The following is an 18,911-nucleotide window of genomic DNA, read 5'->3' on the forward strand; positions in this document are numbered from 1 at the left end:
ATACTCTTAGCTGGTGCTTTGTTTCAGTACTGTTTAAATTTCTCCACATTGAAAAGAAAATTTTCTTTGGTGTAGGTCCCCTTAAAGTAAATTAGAGACATTTGGATAAAGTTTTGGAAACTTTTTTTGGATAAAGAGTTTGTGGAAGCAGCAAATGTGTTTGGATATTGTAACTTCTTTGAATATGTGTGATTGTATTGTCCATGAGAGTCTTTTGAAAAAGATACTTGGGGAAACACTCGAAGCACAACTACTTATTTTGTTTTCATATGTAAAAGATAACACTCTCAAATCACAAATTAATTAAACAGAACTGTTTGTGAAATCTTTTTGCAAAATAAGCTTCTGAAAACTTATTCAATGTACTTCTCTAATATATGTCCTACAAACTTTAATTATCAGTTGAAATGCTTGGAGCTTTAACATTCTGAAAGTAGGCATAATCCTTGAATTTGCCAGATGCATGACAATCTATGCAAAACATATTAGTAGTTAATAACGATTGTTACAATTTTGTAAGCTGAGAATGCGAGTCAATTTTGGCTGCAGAAATGTTTCTTTGAAATATCACTGTGTATCTTTAAGAGATTACAGATTAAACTAATCAAAGTTGTATTTCACTTATTCCCTGAAAGTTGTCAGAGAATATCCATTTTCATGTTTGATGTTATAAATATACGAGACTTCATTCTCATCTTATGAGGTCTTGAACTTTCATAGACCAAGTCGATGCTGTACTTTTCTTTCTATCACCTGCTTGCACAAAAGTTAATCTAGCATGTGTTAATGGATTAGTTGACCATTATTTGCTTGCGACAACATGTAGAATCTGTTGTGATGGTATATGAACATAGTGGACTTCTTTAGTGTGGTTGGTGATTGCAGATGCTATTTCCATGTTTGCTGAATCTACAAAGATTCAGCAAACCATCTTGTTTTCTTCCACTAATTTCTCTTAAGCTTGCTCTTTTAATCCTCTTCTACTTATTGTCTATAATCTGTTTTATACATTATTAAGAAATTTTCAAGATTTGTTTCCACTTTCAAGGCACTGCTATTCATTATTTTCTGTATTTTTGAGGCATTATTTTCTTTTATTGTGATATTAATGTTTGTACATTTTATTTTCATGAAGAGTTGTCCTTGTAGGTTTTGACAAAATCTTGATGAGTTATATGATGTATATCAGGAACTGGATTTTTTGGTTGAGGCCAAAAACAGTGTAAGATGTATGGATAACTTTCGGAAGCTGTCTCCTCGTATTGCAGACTACGTTTATGCCCCAAGGGTATACTGGAATTTAAGCACTTCAAGGCTGTTAACCATGGAATATATGGAGGCTGCACAAGTAAATGACTTGAAGAGCATCCAAAGATTTGGAATTCAGCCAAGTGATGTTGTAAATTTGGTAAGTAGTTTGCTTCAACATTAAGACATTATGTGATAATGACAAGCTTTCGTCCTTGGTCAAGATGGTTTATTGCTTTCTTTTCTGGTATATGCAATATGGATATTGGTCATATTTTTTGAATGTTTAGTGTTCCAAGGTTATAGCCCACCTTATCAGCAGGGACGGAGCCAAGTGGGACCAAGGGGGTTCATCGGTGGAAAATTACACCGTATATAGAAGGTTAATTTATATATATATATATATATATATATATATATATATATATATATATATATGTAGTAAATGTTGAATCCCTTTGGCTTCTTCGTATGTTTACTTCTTCAAATTTTGAAGCCCCTTAGAAAAAATCCCGGCTCCACCACTGCTTATCAGTTTCCAATGTTCAAATAGATGAGTTAGCAGAATGAGTGAGTTTCTCTTCAACAGGTACCTGGGTTGACTTTGTCACTCATATAGGCTATCATGCTATTTCACATTTCAGCCTTACTGGGGTATTTCATGATTTGACGCAAGGACCATGCTGGCAAATCATTGCTCAACATTCCATTGGATTTGTGCTGTTTTTGTGTAGATGTACATCTCATGACGTTCTTGTAGAAAATGTGAATCAATAGGTGTTAACTTCTCTTTTATGGTTTTATACTTTTCAGTTGAAGTAATGATTAAATGATCATCATACCACCTTATGTAGGTTAGTGAGACTTTTGCTGAAATGATGTTCAAACATGGGTTTGTGCATTGTGATCCACATGCTGCAAACCTGCTAGTCCGGCCTTTACCTTCTGGCCGTAGAAGCATTTTTGGTAATCCTTTCATCTCTATCTTAATATTTTATGTTTCTTGCTGGAGTTGGATGGTAATAGCTTCTGAGTGTTGTCTATCCAAGGAATTTCAAGTCAAATTTTGATATTGCTGAAAGTTGTCGTTCCTTTTTGCTTTAGTTGAAAGTCTGTAATTCGATTATCCCATGTTGAAATATCTTACATGTATCATGCATTAAATTTACGTTCCAAGTCTAGAGGCAAATTGCTTGCAGTTGCTGGTTTGTATCAGTTACAACTTACACCACACCTCAAAGTTAAATGATTTTTTGTTTTCTGTGTCAGCCTTCATATAGGTTAGGGAGGTAAAGCTATTTTATTTGATTCACGTGAGCCATCTCGAAGGATGGAAATAAGGTGGCATGGATGGGTGTACTGTAGGGGGGGGGGACCTATCTCCACCCACCGGCCACCACTCCCTATTGAATATATTTCACCTATTAAAAAATGCAATTGTTATAGGTCAAGATATAGTTAGAATGTGAAGTTAAATTTGGTTCCATTTGGATTTGGTTGTGGGATTTTCTTGGAAAGAATTGATCTTGGATTTGGTTTCCAGAAACAATTGTGTGTGTTTGGTTTTAGTATTAAAACAATTTGAATTTGAAAAACTTTTGTATTTAGGTTTGTGGCTTAAACTTTTGAAAGATTATGACTGAAGATTTTGGTTAAAATTCACGAGAAATATCATCTGAACATCTTTATGTGCTACCAACTTAAACAAAAAGCAAAAAAGAATCTATTTGTTGACCATATGAATTGAATAGAAGGGGAGGGAAAAGGGACTGCCTGGCCATAAAGTGTGGACAACCAGTAGGAAAAATTAGTAGAAGATCACTTAAGAAATGTAGGGAGCTAAATGGAAATAAAATTACTGGAAATAAAAACCGTTCCCAAAATCAGCTGTTGAGCGGATATCCAAAACCTGAGCAATCCTAATACCAAAGTGGGTAGGTCAACCCCCTCCCCCTATAGTTAGTTTTGAGTTTGTTCAAAAGCTTTTTGAATTACTTGTATAAAGGCAGAGAAATAGAATAGAAGAAAGTATATTTCTTTGATGAGACTCCTGTGGAGTTTATATACAAATGAAATAAACAAAATTAGCCTAAACTAACTCCTAGAATGTAGGAACAGAAAAGAACTACTAATACAAGCTGAAGCCTAAATAAATTACAACAACAACAACAACAACAACATACCCAGTGAAATCCCACTAGGTGGGGTCTGGGGAGGGTAGAGTGTACGCAGACCTTGTCACTACCTCGTGGAGGTAGAGAGGCTGTTTCCGAAAGACCCTCAGCTCAAGTACAACAAATCCAAGTTAAAGGGGAGGAAAACAGTGTACAAAACATACCATCCAATAAGAAAGATAGTGAATAATCAATAGAGGAGACAGTAGCCTCAATAGCACAATGAGAGAAGTGAAACGCGATAAACAACATAAGGCTATAGGTATCACAGACAAGAACTGCAAGTGCAAGGCTAAGACTACTACACATGCTAACAACCCAGACCCTCGCAAGAAAGGATAACACGCTAGCAACCTAATCCTAATCAAATTGTATCCTTACTACTGGTACACGTGTGCAGTATAACAATGTTACAACACCAGTAAACACTAATGCTAATGCGCTATTACGGCCCCCTCAAGTTTGGGAAGCATTCGCTGGAAAGCTGGCTTGGACAATGGTTTGGTGAGAGGATCTGCAAGTTGATCAGCAGTGTGTGTGCCTCATTTGGACCAATCCATTGCGAACCTGGTTACGGGCAAAGTAAAGATCATCCTCAAGGTGCTTCATTTTGGTATGATGTACCGGATTCTCGGCAATGTACGTGACCCCAAGGTTATCACAAAGTATTATGGGAGTCGCATGGAGTGACACATGAAGATCTTTGAGCAAGTGAATGACTCTAGTCGTTTCAGACAAGTCGGAAGCAACCGCACGATATTCAGCCTCAGTGGAGGATCGAAATACAGTAGGTTGTTTATGAGAACTCCAGGAGATGGGCGTTGTGCCCAAATAAACAATGTAACCTGAGATAGACTGGCGATCATTGGTGTCACCTGCCCAATCAACATAGGCATTGAGAGCAGTCGATTTCTGTGAGGAAATATAAATACCAGACTGGTATGTTTCTTTAAGGTATTGCAGGATATGCTTGACTGCCTTCCAGTGAAGCACAAAAGGGGAGGTGTTGAACTGAGTAAGTTTATTTACTAAGTATGTGATGCCAGGTCGAGTAAATGAAGGTACTGAAGCGTACCAAACACACTTCTCTAATCTTTGCCATCAGTTTTAGGTGCTTCGTCATCAACTAGTAGGGTCTTGGACATGCTCATAGGTGACTGAATACCTTTGCAGTCTTGCATCTGCCTATCTTGTAAAATATCATGTATATACTTGGATTGACTGAGAAACAATCCATCAGCATCTGTGAGTACCTCAACGCTCAAGAAATAGTGTAATAAACCAAGGTACTTCAGAGAATTTTTTTTCGAAAGAGAGGTAACAACATGTTGAATGAGTGTTTCATCACTGCATGTGATTATGAGGTCATACACAGATCATACTATAAATAGTGACCCCCATATTGTGCAGAACAAAGAGAGAATATCACTCTCAAACATCTTGAACTCCATTTGAATCAAAGAACTAGTCAATGCATTGTACCAGACCTTAGGAGCTTGCCGGAGTCCGTAAATTGCCTTTTTGAGATGGCAAACATCGTTGGGATGATGCGTGTTTTCATAGCCAGGAGATTGAGACATATACACGTCTTCTTGAATCTTCCCCCTGAAGAAAAAGCATTGTTTAAATCTATTTGATGTAGCAGCCAGTTCAACTGTACAACAATTGTAAGTACTGTTTGAATTGTGGTTAACCATCGCTGAATGTTTTGGGAAAATCAATTTCGGTCCTTTGAGTGAACCCTTTTGCAACTAAACGTGTTTTGTACTTGCAAGGGACAATATATTTCGGGCATGGTCTGGTGGAACAAAGTCCCAAGTCTAGTTCTTCATTAAAGCATCAAATTCAGCCTTCATAGCGCCTCTCCAATATGGAAATTTTTGTGCTTGCTTATGGGTTACAGGGATAGAGGGTGCAGGCTGGTTCATTTGGGTAGTGTAGTCAACAATTTTTCGTTGCTTGAAGATGTTGTTTTACGACCTCGTTACCACACTATGGTGTTCTATGGGTGGAATGTTAACAATAGGTTTAGATGGGGGTGGTAGTACATATGATGAGTGTGGTCCACGTCGATAGACGTGAGTAATTGGTGGGCAGCGATTCATGGAGATAGGACAAGTAGAGGGGATAAGAGATTGGCTTTGGAAAACAAAATGGGGTTAAAGGTTAGCAACAGGGGATTGCCTATACCTATTAGAAGAAGAGGGTAATGATGTAGTGGGGATATTACCTGGTTCCTTAGTTATGGAGTTATCTGTATGTGGGTAGTTCTCATGTGCGACACAAATTGAGCATGCATCTTGGTGTGTATCTCGCATTAGTGGAATAGTGGGGGGGGGGGGGGGGGGNGGGGCAATTGCGTGTTATTACTATCAAGGTATTTTCTCGATGATAGAAAAGGTTAGAAGTATTTGGAGAAGAAATGTTTTCCCACCGTAAAGAAGAAATTTTTTGTTTCAATTGAGAGAACATACTTTCAAATGGAAAAACATCTTCAAATTTTTTTACATTCCGTGAGAGAATTCTTTTTGGAACTAGTAGGTTCAACATTGATGGGAATGATGAGTGATGGAGAAACCTAGATAGACACAAGGTTTGGAGTATAGTTCTAATTTATTTTGGCCATATGGCCGAAGCCACGGGTAGCACAAACTACCAAATGTACGAAGAGATTAATAAGTTTGTTTGTCATTTAAAAGAATTTCAAATGGTGACTTGTTATTAAGGGTGCTAGTGAGTACACAGTTGATGAGATATGTGGCATGGTGGCAAGTAAATGACCAAAAAATCTATTGGTAAGGTAGTGATTGAATAACGTTATCAAAGACACTTCATCCAATTCTAAGCGTCAACGATCGTTAATCAGTATATAACCCAACTAAATGAGTTGGGGTCGAATCCCACAAGGAGCGGTACGTGTTTAAGATTCAATAGGAAAGTGTGAACATGATCAAATCAGTCATAAGAATAGACATTATCGAATAAAAACATAATTCAAGTCAAAGGGTGATACGAATGTCAAATAATGGGGTTTTGGTTTGAAATTATCAACTACAACAGCAACAAACAATACGAAATAACAATATTGAGACGGGTTCTTAGGATGTGATTCGATTATAGGCTAATGTAGACAAATGGGTAATTGCAACTATTAGGAAATAGCTGTAAATTAGTTAGTAAGCTAGACTATAGAGGCGGTAAACTTTCTCTCGAACAATTTACCCCGAATCAAGTCGATTTTTCTCGAACATCAACAAGCATGCAAAATAAGAACAGCCCACACCTTAGTCCATTCACTCTCTCGAGCTGAATGTGTAGAATTGGATTTAGGATTCACTCTCTCGAGCTGAACCCATGACAACCCAATACCCACTAACCATCAATCAATAATCTTAGTTTTAAGATCTCTCTCTCTCGAGCAAGCCAAAAACACAAGGGTAGAACTGCATTTGCAACTACAATTCTCAAATTAAACCACAATTAATGATTGCACTCACTTCTAAACAACATTTAAACTAACAATTAGCATACCCATAAACTAAATCAGCCCATAATCACATAATCACACCCCAAGAGTTGGGGTTTTAGCTAGACATTATCAAAAGATAAAAATCGTTACCAAACTGAGTTTCCATCAACTGGGTAAGATTAATTTCGTCTTTACAATGTTCCAAGTTGAAGAATCTCAAAGACCCACTTCCAATTTCTCAAAAGTGAAAAACTTCAATTCTTCAAAGCTAAGGAAAAACTAAAGAAAACTTGTCTCTTAGTTCAAAATTCTAAACACAATTCGATATAATGAAAATTCTATCCTAAACTAAATGTTCAAAAATGTATGTATAGTCGCCAAAAATATGCTGCGAAGAGCCATTCGACGCAGTAAGTCGGGCTCGCCGATCCGCCCTTTGGTCAATTCTTTCCCCTTTCTGCCTTGGCCTTCAGCATCTCAAGGTCTGTAACTTTGGGCGATCTAACACTGCATCGCGGAACCACTCGGCGATCCGCCGACTGCTCCTTTCTCTCGCCGACTTGGTTCTTTCCTTCAGAGCTTGGCACACTGGAACTTTAGGCGGGTCAAATGGCCATTCGGCGACTCGCCAAGTGGACTTGGTGATCACCAGGCTTGCTTTTCTTCGTTCTTTCAGCTCGCTTTGTTCCTTTTTGCAAATTAGTGTCCTTGCTTTGTTCCTCGATCCATATACCTGGAAATCAAAGGTTTTACATCAGTTATTGGCACAAAATAAGCATTTGAGGACACTAAATCATTATAAATAAAGCCCTAAATGAGTCCAAATCTCGGACTTCTCAGGTAGCTTGATCAGGAAGTGTTTTGGCTGTCTCAACTAGGTGATGATGGCGTCTTTTAGCCATGGCAACCCTTTGAGGCGTGTACGAGGGAGAAACAAGGCGTTGTATGCCATTGGAATGGAGGTGTGGGTCTATGATATTCGCTTCCTCCATCAGTGTAAAGGGTGAGTATTTTTTGTATCAAAATGTTTTTCAACAACAGGTGGTAAGCTGTGAAACATTTGTTGAACTTCATTTTTGTTTTTCATTGTGTATAACTAGATGTACTTGCTATACTGATCAACATAAATACAATAATAACCTTTTTTATCAATTGAGAGCACCGAAGAGGGGCCCCACAGATCACTGTTAAGTGCTTCTAATGGAGATTTGCTGGACAATTTGTTTGAAGAAAATGGAAATCTGTGAGCTTTATTACAGCAACAAGAATTACAAATAAGTGAATTTGTCTTTCAAAGAAAAAAGATTGAAATTATTTAGAATGCAAAATAAAACTCGAGAATGGGGGTGACCCAATCTTTAATGCCACATATGTAAGGAAGGCTGGTAACACCAACATTGATGGTTCAGCGAGACAATGACGACGACCATTCATAGAGTCCTGCTTTATTCGGGCTGCATAGAAGAGGTGTTCCCGTAGTCAGATCCTTCACAAGAAAATTAAAAGGAAAAAATTCTATTGAGGTTAGGTTGTCTTGGCAAAATTTAGAAACTGAAAGATATTTGCGCTTGATTGCAGGAGTACATAAAACAGTAAAGAGTTTGAAGGCATTATTTGACGTATATAAATGAGTAGCACCAGTTTGAGTAATTGGAATCACATTACCATTACCCATCGTCACGTCCTCAATCCCTTTGAAGTTCTGAACATTGTGCAGGGAGTTGGTAGGGGAGGTAATGTGGCGAGATGCACCCAAGTTGACAATTTAGGGGTCATGTGTCGGTGTGTGGGCAACAAAAATAGCCTTTGCTTTAAAATGGTTGTGGGACCGGGATCGAGACCGGCAGACATTTGTTGTATGCCCAATTACTGACAGCAGACTCGAGAGGGTTGGTGTGGGAAGTTACACCACTGAGAACTATAGTTTGAATCCTGAAGAGGGTCACTTTGATTGGGCTTTCTGTTTGGGGGATGCTAGTTGTTATTGGGTGGGCTTCGATTATTGCGTGTTGCTGATTGGTAATGTGTTACTTGTTGACCGACTGCTGTGATGACTTGTGTGGTCGTCTTTTTTTTTTTTTGAGGTCCTCATGTTTGAGAAACACTTAGTGATCAATAAGCTTGTCAAAAAATTTTGCGTAGCTGTTTGGAGAGTCTCGTGCCCGTATGGCTGCTTAAATCTCATGGAACTCTGGACCGAGGAAGCACCATATTTTCACCACAAGTTTTTCGTTATTGATCGGGAACCGGTTGTGGCGAGTTCATCAAACAGAGCGAATCTCATGTAGATATTCAACAATAGATTTGTTGTCTCTCCATGTTTTCACCACAAGTTCTTCGTTATTGATTGGTGAACCGGCTGTGGCGAGTTCATCAGATAGAGAGTAAATCTCATGCAGATATTCAACAATAGGTTTGTTGTCTCTGCTGACCCCACTGAAATGGTGATGGAGGCTGAAATCTGAATATGCAGGTTTGCAATTTGTTTGCAAAGGAAGTGTGAAGTTGATCCCAGGCAACTTTGGAGTTGTCCGCGTAAGCGACGGTGGATGCGATTGTGGCATCAATAGAGGCCATAAGAGCATTGTGGATTAGTTTATCTTGCTGAAACCAACCCTTGTACTTGGGTTGGCAGTCTCAATTTCATTAGTGATGATTGTTTTCGGAGGGGACAACTTGGTTCCATCAAGATGACCATAGAGGTCATGGCCATGCGTAGCATGACAATCTGGCTGTCCAAACAGTGAAGTTGTGGCTGCCACAGTTTAATGAGCAGTTGAGATGCTGGGTTGAATTAAATTTAGGCATCAACATTAGCAACTAGGGTGGAGGAAGCCATTGATGTGCAGGAAAATAATTAATTGTTAGAGTATTTGTGGCTCTAATACATATAAAGGTAGAGAAATAGAATAGAAGAAAGTATATTTCTTTGATGAGACTCCTGTGGAGTTTATATATAGATGAAATAAACAAAATTAGCCTAAACTAACTCCTAAAGTCTAGGAACATATAACAACAGCTAATACAACTGACGCCTAAATAAATTGAACAAACCTAATCCTAATCAAATTGTATCCTTACTACTAGTACACATGTGCAGTAAAACAATGTCCATACTAGCAAAACACTTGTGCTAATGCACTATTATCTTGGGGGGTAAGTTAAAAGGAAATAAAAAGATCAGTGAAAAGAGGTCTTGATCCTGATCTTTTCTGTTTGTTTTTAGAGCATAATTCTCGTTCCAACTTGAACTTAAATAAATGATGTATGAGCATCCTGAATAGGAACTCTTAACCTTTTTGGTTGTATATTTTAAATTTCTCGTATGTGGCTGTATCCTTTTTATCTCTTTAGTTTAGTAAAACACTTTAATCTTACAGAAAAGATTATGCGTATCTTCATGCATGTGTGCCATCTATTTTCTTGTCCCTTGCCTTGAAAGTGTTCGGCTTTGGAGTCTTTCCAATTTAGGATCCAAAAGTCTCCTTTTTCCTCAGTAATGGGCAAGGTGGTTCTTCAGAATCCACTCTCCAGTTGTGTTCTAATTGTTTTTCCACTCTTCAAATCAGTCCTGATATGAACTCATCTACTAGTTGCCAAAAAATTTGAATGTTTGCTTGAGCAATGAAGATGACATTTTGTAGATTCTCTCTCTCAATATTTATCCACTTGCATAGGAAGGAGAAAACCTCAGTTGATACTTTTGGACCATGGTTTATACAAAGAACTTGATTACAACACCAGAATAAACTATGCTGCACTGTGGAAGGTGATTTTCACATCCTTGCTAAGTTGTACATTCAGTTTTTGCTTTACTCGTTCTATTAACATTACAATCCGGTATGTACTGCAGGCTTTGGTATACTCTGATGCAGATGGAATAAAGGAAAACTGTGTAAAACTGGGTGCTGGAGACGATCTTTACGCATTGTTTGCTGGGATACTCACAATGAGGCCTTGGAATAAAGTGATAGATTCTTCAGTTGATCATCTTGTTGTCAAAGGCACAGACAGCGACCGTTCAGAACTGCAGGTGACTTATTATATGACAGTGTGGAGCTAAGTTAAGATTATGAATCTGCTAAGCATCTTGCCCTAGATTCAGGGAGAGTGCTTATTTCTCCTTAGCTTTATTGTCTAGCTATTATTTTCCTTATTCCTTTTGCATTTTCTGGATAGTCTACATGGAGTATTTTCAGAAATTCTGGGAAGTATAATGGGTTTCAGGGAGATCTGTTATGAGCAGGCTGATCATTTAGCTTTAGCTGTATTTTGTGGGGTAACATTATAAAGAATCATTTAACTTCTTCTTGCCTGTGCTCCTCCTGTGTTTGGTCTATGTTGAAATAAAATGGAAGAGAATGATTTGTGACAGAGAAGTCTTTATTTTACCTTGTAAATAACCAAGTATCCTCTTATATATTCAACTTTTCCTAGTAAGTTTGCTCTCAATGAAGGTTCGAATCACTTCTAATATCATTGCTTTTGTCAACTATTTATGTTGTTATGCAGATGTATGCTTCTCAATATTTTCCGCAAATTACTGAACTTCTGAGGAGATTGCCCCGGGTTATTCTTCTAATGCTCAAGACAAATGACTGCTTACGAGCAGTTAATGGGTCATTGGTATGAGTTTATTTTTGCTACTATTAATATGGTTATACTAGCATGAAAATCTTACAAACTCTGAGAACCCTCTTTTATTGGATTTGTCAACCAACTTATTCAAATAAGATATTTGATGCTTGTGGCCCTTATTGTTTAGACATTTAGTTAACTGTCCACCATCCTGAGCCAACAAATAGATGAAAAACTTCCTGCCGTTATCCAAAAGGTTTATTTTTTTTCTTTGTTTCTTATTTTTGATATGGTCAAGTCCATTCCCCAAAATCCTGAACCCAATATGTCATGTTTTCACTTTGTTCCTTGGTGAGAACTCTAGAGGTGGAAGATCCTGACCTCTAAGCAATTCCCTCCCTCGTCTTCCCAAAAGATTTTATTTTAGTCATAATAGTTGTGATACATTGAAGTATGCAAAATAGCTGGTTTTTGAGTTGCTAATAGATGAAAATATTTGCGAATTCTTGAAAGGATTTGTTCCATTCCTATTCTTGTTGGTGGTCCTGTATGTCACATGAAGCATCTTGTGAATTGTTTCTAACGTGACTTCAGCAATGATGAACTGATATTTCTTTCATTCTTTATCAACAGATTCAAGGGCCTTCTCTTGAGTCATTCTTAATCATTGGAAGGGTTTCATCTGAAGCCGTTCTTGAGAGTATGTTGTTGCAAAAGAGATCATTATTTTCTTGGATCAATTTTTGGATACAGAAGATTTTGTTGGAAGGCCGGCTTTGCGTAATGCATATAGCAGTGTGGCTTTTGCAACTTCAGAAAGCATTGACATTGTGAAAGCAAGTATACTTCAAATTTTATTGGATGTCCACTGACATAGTGAAAGTAACTAACAATCAGGATATGTTTAATATGGAATTTTGTTAAAACTTTCGATAGAAGGCGGATTCATTGATTTTTTTGCAATTCATCATTTCAGCCTGATCTCTCATTGTAGTAGAGCCAGAGCCTGGAAGATAGCAATTCTTTTGTAATAAGCTGCATTTACAATTTTTTAAGCAGAATGAACCTCTTAGAGTAGGCAAGGGAAACAAAAATGATTATTTGGTTGTAAAATCATCATAGGATGACAGCATATTTATTGGGATATTATGGTATGCTGGCCATAAAATGTGCAATTTCTTTTATGGCAGGCTTTTTATCTCTCAGGATGATTCACTTTTGGAGAATCGCGTCTCGATTACAAGCTTCCAATTCTTGTGCCAAATTTAAGTATATTAGGGGTTGACATTTGCTTGAACGATTGCTGATAGGCAAAGTCGTACCAGGTTGATTTTCCTTGAGTCACATTATTAACTTGTGCATTAGATGCTTTGCTTTACTTTTTATCTGTCCATCTATAAATTGAGGGAAATGTGTCATAGTGAGTTAGCATTCCATGTCCAACAAAATGTGGTGAGAAGATGATCTCCAACTTATAATTATAATTTGAACAGAACAAAGATTACTACAAAATTGTGTTGTTTTTATAGGTCTAACTCATTTCCAGTGAAAAGGTCATATAACTAAAATGACACTTGTAATGGATTATTAGATTAAATAAATAATGAAGACATGCACTTTGATGAAAAGATGAAATTCGACTTCATAGATGTGTATATTTTTGAAGCTAAATGGTTGATGTTTTTAACTTTTGGCAGCATCTTGGGGCAATCACAGTCTAAAGTAAGATTTTTTATATTGCGTGAGGTTCTGCAAAGGTTTAATTTGAGGCTTATTGTATAAAAACTCAACTTTTATTATTTTAAGGCAAAATGGTATGTAGATGAGTCTTTGTACTTATGCTTATTATTCCAAGGTAAAATGGTGTGTAGATGTCCATCCTTGTATTTGTATGAGTTTGCATTCTGAATCCTTCTACTTAACCTTTTTGTCAACTGAATACTTAAATCCAGCGGAATACAATATTTTAAATACTTTTTTAACTACTTAGTTAAATGTGTGACACAAACACTGACACATAATTTAAAAGGAATTATAAAATGAAACGTAGGAAAAAGACACGTACGAAAAGAACTAAAACTTTGCATCTTCTCATTCATCTCTCATTGTTTATCTAGAAACTTGTACTTTCGCTTTTCCATTTCCCCCTTCTTTCCCACACTATTGTTCGGGAGTTCTTGTTCGTTTTGTTTGATTTTTAAGTTAATTTTGGTAAAATGTTCATGGGAAAGAGACACATATACACTCCCTCTATTTCATTTCACTTAGCTCTTATAAAAAATACTCATTTTTTTTCTAGATTACCTTTTCAAGTAAAGAAGAACTTAGAAATTTAGATGTTTTATTTTACTTCTTCATTTTAGCAAATCAGGAAAGTTTTATTATAATTTTTTTCATACTATCCACCCTTAATATTAAATAACTACATAAAGTAGCAATGGTTAAACCTTTATATAGTGGCAACGGCCGTTATCTTAAAACTCCATGGCTTCTATATATGTATACTGACATTTGATGTTTTGATGTCATTTAGTTGTTATAAACAAAAGTATGCAAAATTAATTTTTTGTACTTTTTATGTTATAAACGAAAACAAAATACTTGTTGAATTTAGAATCTTGTTGATTTTTATATTTCATTTATAAATAATTGAAAAGAGTAAAACATTACTAATAAATCCATAACTAGTTTTAGGAATATATGAATTTAAATTTCATTGAAAATTTTAAAATTTTAAGTTTGGCGAAGAATTCTGTAATGGTAGGTTGTTTCGTAAATTCCGTTTGATGGGCACCATTTAAATATATATATATTTTTTTCTTTTCGTATTTGAAATTTACTATGTGCATAACCTTAATGATGATTATCATAAATATTTAATACTAGTGGATTTGTTCACGCTTCGCGCGATGAGAATTTTTTTCAATTAAATATCTAAAATAAATCACTTGTTATATGTGAATATCAAAAATATTTTAAGGATCCTTTCGAGTTTGCAAATTCAAATGGATTAAATTTCAAGTTTTAATTATCACTAAATCGCATTTTAAGCAATGTAATAATAATAGTTGAAATAATTCAATGTAGTGTGAAAAAATGTAAAATACAATATTAATATATATTATAGTTAGTGTTTGACTTTTTAAACAAAATGAAAAGAGTTAATTTCACAAATGATTATCCAGTTGAAGGTTTATTGTAACAAAGTGGTAGAGCTAAATTTTATATTAAAAAATAGCTTTTTCAATATTTTTCATACATAATAATCGTCGAAAATTCATCCATTCAATGTTTTTGAAAAAAGCTGCAACACAAGATAAACTTGTCAAATAAGCATGATCATATAATCAATAAAACAAACAAATTCATCATATCAATGCACAATAAACGAAAAATTATGTATAAAAAAGAGGAATTTTAAATTTATATTGCAATACACCTAAATATGAAAAAAATAATTATATGTTGATCTTTATTTTAAAGTTACAATTGAAGATTTGATATCACAATTTAGAAAAATATAAAAATGGCTAATAAAAGAATGATGTAGTACCTCACTTTAGTCAGGATTATCATTTATCTTCTTTCTTCTTCTTCTTCTTTTTTTTTTTTTGTCATTTTTTGAATTTTTCTTCTTTATTTTGATTTATAAAATCCACAAAAAGAATTATTCAAAATATTATTCGTCTCTCTCCTCACAATTATTTACAATTTATTAAATACTTTTTATCACCCTTTATCATTACTACAACAATTTATTATTTTTTCTACCTTCTATTTTTTTAGTTTTAAAAATAAAAAATCTTATTTATCTCTCATCTTTATTACCATAATTGATTATTCTTATTCACAAAAATTCTCCTTAATTATTTTCTTTATTTTTATTTATAAATTTTGAAAACAAAATAGATCTCAAATATTTTATTTATCTTTCTCCGCACTATTACTACAATCTATTATATTTAAATCTTTACTCATTGTTAATTACTATAATTTATTACTTTTTTGAATTTCTTTTTCTACCTTCTATTTTTAAAGTTCTTTTTTTTAAAAAAATCTTTTATCTCTCCTCATTTTTTTTTTTATAAAAATAAGTTATAACTTATAACATATAAAATGATCCAAAACAGTCATAGGACTGGAGGGCTTTCGCCCATTGTCCAAGATTCCCCACTGCTGCCCCGTGGGAGTCAGGCCGTGTCTCGGCGAAGTCAACCTAGAATATTCAGTCAAGTGATTTCAATATGAGTACATCCGGAAATCGGCCAGCCCTCATCCTCTCGGGGCTCCCCATGGTTTAGTAAAAGGGAGGAGATATTTTTTCTTCATCGGGGGGTTTATTCATTATGAACTTCACCGCTTTTATTTTAAAGAGAAAGAGGAAGCCCCAACGGCTCCGGTAACCTCCTGAACCTTATCCATTACGTCAACCCTTCTTCAACAAGGGGAAGATAGGAGGGGACATGAACTATTCGACCTCTTTCAGGAAAGGGCCTTACACACGGGGACACTGGTTGATCCCGCCGACGGGAGCAAAGGAAGGTCAAAACAGTCATAGGACTAGAGGAGACAATTATGTTTTTTCTCCTTTTCTTGACTCTTCAAATATTTTTTCTTATTTATATTTTATGTTAAAAGATCAAAGAAAAAGTTTAATCTAATTTTTTTTTAAAACATAGTTATAGTATTTACCTTTATATTATGATTATGATAAATATGTTCATCTTATTTATCTCTCTCCCCATCATTACTACAATTTATTGTTTTTCATCTCTCTTCATCATTATTATTCCCTCCGTCCCTAGTTACTTGTCAAATATTTTCTAATTTGATGTCTTTTTTTACTTATCTATTTTTGACAAATTAAAAAAGAATAATTATTTTTTTCTATTATACTCTCAATTTATTAACATTGAGTTAATATCTTTAAAAAATATACATCCTTTGTCTCATATTAATTGATCATTATATTAAATATAGTTGTTCCATATTAGTTGTCCATCTTACTAAATTAAGAATGCATTTATTAAATTTTTTCTATATTGCCCTTGCAATTAATTCTTTTTGAAAGTGTTAACATTTGTTTGTAAGATTCCCAAGAAGTTTTTAAGGGGTAAATTAATAAAATTATCTTCTTATTTATGATTTCTTAAGCACAGTGTAAAATGAAAAGAAATCAAATAATATGGGATGGAGGGAATAGTGAGTAAATATATATTTGGGATCATATCAATTAATAGGGGTAACATGGTAAACTCAATATATCAATCAATATTTTCTTAAGAGGTGTATCAAGTCAAAATTTGATAAATAAAAGGGACAAAGGAGTATAATTTATTATTTATTCTTAAATTTGTTTTTTACCTTCTATTTTTATAATTTTTTAAATAATAATAAATTATTTATCTCTCCTCCTTATTATCATAATTTATTATTACTATTCACAAAAAATTTCTTTGTTACAATTTAAAATTTTCTTTTGATCTACAAAATCAGTAAAAGCAAAATTAAAAAAAAATACTTTATGTCTCTCTGTCACACCCCGAGCCTACACCCTGGGCGCGACGAGCACTCGAGAACCATTGATGGCCCAAGCGAACCCTTAGCCTGACTCAACTCTTAGCGAAAGACTTACTCAACATTTAAAAGAACTCAAAAGATAAACTCATATAATAAACTCAGAATGTTTAAAAGAAACATTCAATTGGCCAAAGAGGCAACTCAAGTCTCAACTGAAACAACTGAAAATGGAAAGACTCATGAACTACTGAACTATTGTCTATCTATCTATGAAGCCTCTAATACTATGAGGGATGTCGGGACAAGGACCTCGATCATCCTAACAAACTGAAATACCAAATCTGGAACTCAACTGGATCAATGAAGCGCTGGATGTTGATCCTAGTCACTTGTATCTGCATCATAAAAGATGCAGGCTAAATGACGTCAGTACATGGAATGTATGAGCATGTGAGGGAAAATCTAAACAAGACATAAGCTTGAGCTGGAACTGAAGAAATAACTTATCTCGTCTCAACTCAACTCAACTTACTCAACTCATTTCAATATAAAGCAGTAGTAAAGATGCATTATAAAGAAAAGCTTTTAAAACAGTAGATAACAACTTCATGTATTTAAAAATACAATTTATCTCAGTTTATATGCAAGAATACAAAATAAACTCTGCTTGTATTTATAAATACAAAATAAACTCTGTGTGGGAGGTTCTCTAACCGACAACCATCACTATGAGCTAACTGATGATACAACATCTAGCCCACACTACCAAAACTGTCCTATACTTTGCCGAGGTATAGAACCTACCACTAAGTGGATCCACTAGTCTATGCTTAAAAGCAATAAGGAATCATCTAAAAAAAGTATGACCCTTTCTACCCACGTTGGCTACATAACTCAAAGTTTATGAGGACTTTGAGTTATCTGAACTCGTCCCCATATCGGTGCTCAATACTACTCCCAAAATGTAACTAGATCATATGTTTAAAACATAACTCTTTCTATAGTTTGATATTATTACTCAAAAATCTTTCTCTTAAAAGAGATGGTACTCAAAACTGCTCAAAAACTCTTTTGGAAATCGGTGTTTCCTCTCATCTTAAATGTGAAAACATTTACTCTTGGGAATACTTAGTTCCATATATCATTGAAAGAAAATGAACTCAACTCTATTCTTTCTCTAACTCAGATGCTCCAGTCTTAAAATAAGTTTAAAAAGGTTTGCAAAAGACTCAAAAAAACTCTCGAGAGTTGACTCTTAGCTCTACCTTGAATTTGAATTATGAATTCAAGGTTATGAATGATTTCTAGATGTTTAGAAGTGTTTTAGAGTGATTAGAATCAAAGAGGAGTGAAGGTACCCTTTGAAAGAACTCAGATGGACTAAACGAAGGAGAACGGGTGGGGGTAGATGACCCTGACGCACTGAGTGGCGTAGGGCGCCAACTCCTATCCTTCAGGCTAGTCGTTGGGGCGCACTGGCTGGCGCAGGACTCCATGCTCCAAACTACAGGACCTCTCTGTTAGCGCGTTGGTGGGGCGGTGTGCCAACCCTTGCCCAGAAAACCCCGACGAAAATTCTAACTCGTTTTCTAACCCTAATTCGCCTAGAATCAAATGGTTTCTTCCCCAATCACTTAGATTCGAATACCCAACCAAAGTACACAAAAATTTACTCAAAACAACTCTCAAATCACTAAATTTCAACTCAAGAACTCATCAAAACCCCAACAATCAAGATTACGATAGAAATTTCAAGAAAACTCATCAAGAACCCTAATCCTTCAACTTCAAGAACGAAATAAATTGCACTGAAATAAATTTGATTGGCGCGTGGGTGAACGAACCCAACACTATGAGAAGTCACATACCTCTTAGGGATTAAACCCTTGGCGGAACAACCTTTGATTCACAAGAAAACTTGA

At 35.3% G+C, this 18,911-nt stretch overlaps 1 protein-coding gene across 2 annotated transcripts in view; it reads left to right on the forward strand.

Annotated features, from left to right (window-relative positions):
* Positions 1-12,688, forward strand: part of LOC125874176 (putative ABC1 protein At2g40090) — a 211,666-nt gene extending 198,978 nt beyond the window's left edge. For both annotated transcript variants that reach the window (XM_049555020.1, XM_049555021.1), the window contains 6 exons: positions 1,190-1,408; positions 2,103-2,214; positions 10,569-10,660; positions 10,745-10,924; positions 11,404-11,517; positions 12,103-12,688. In XM_049555020.1, coding sequence (XP_049410977.1) covers positions 1,190-1,408; positions 2,103-2,214; positions 10,569-10,660; positions 10,745-10,924; positions 11,404-11,517; positions 12,103-12,303 — 918 coding nt within the window. In that variant the 3' untranslated portion in view covers positions 12,304-12,688. The remainder of the gene's footprint in view (positions 1-1,189; positions 1,409-2,102; positions 2,215-10,568; positions 10,661-10,744; positions 10,925-11,403; positions 11,518-12,102) is intronic.
* The last annotated feature ends 6,223 nt before the right edge of the window (positions 12,689-18,911 follow it).

The sequence above is a fragment of the Solanum stenotomum genome, chromosome 8 (genome assembly GCF_019186545.1).
Source record: "Solanum stenotomum isolate F172 chromosome 8, ASM1918654v1, whole genome shotgun sequence".
In the NCBI taxonomy this organism is placed as follows: domain Eukaryota; kingdom Viridiplantae; phylum Streptophyta; class Magnoliopsida; order Solanales; family Solanaceae; genus Solanum; species Solanum stenotomum.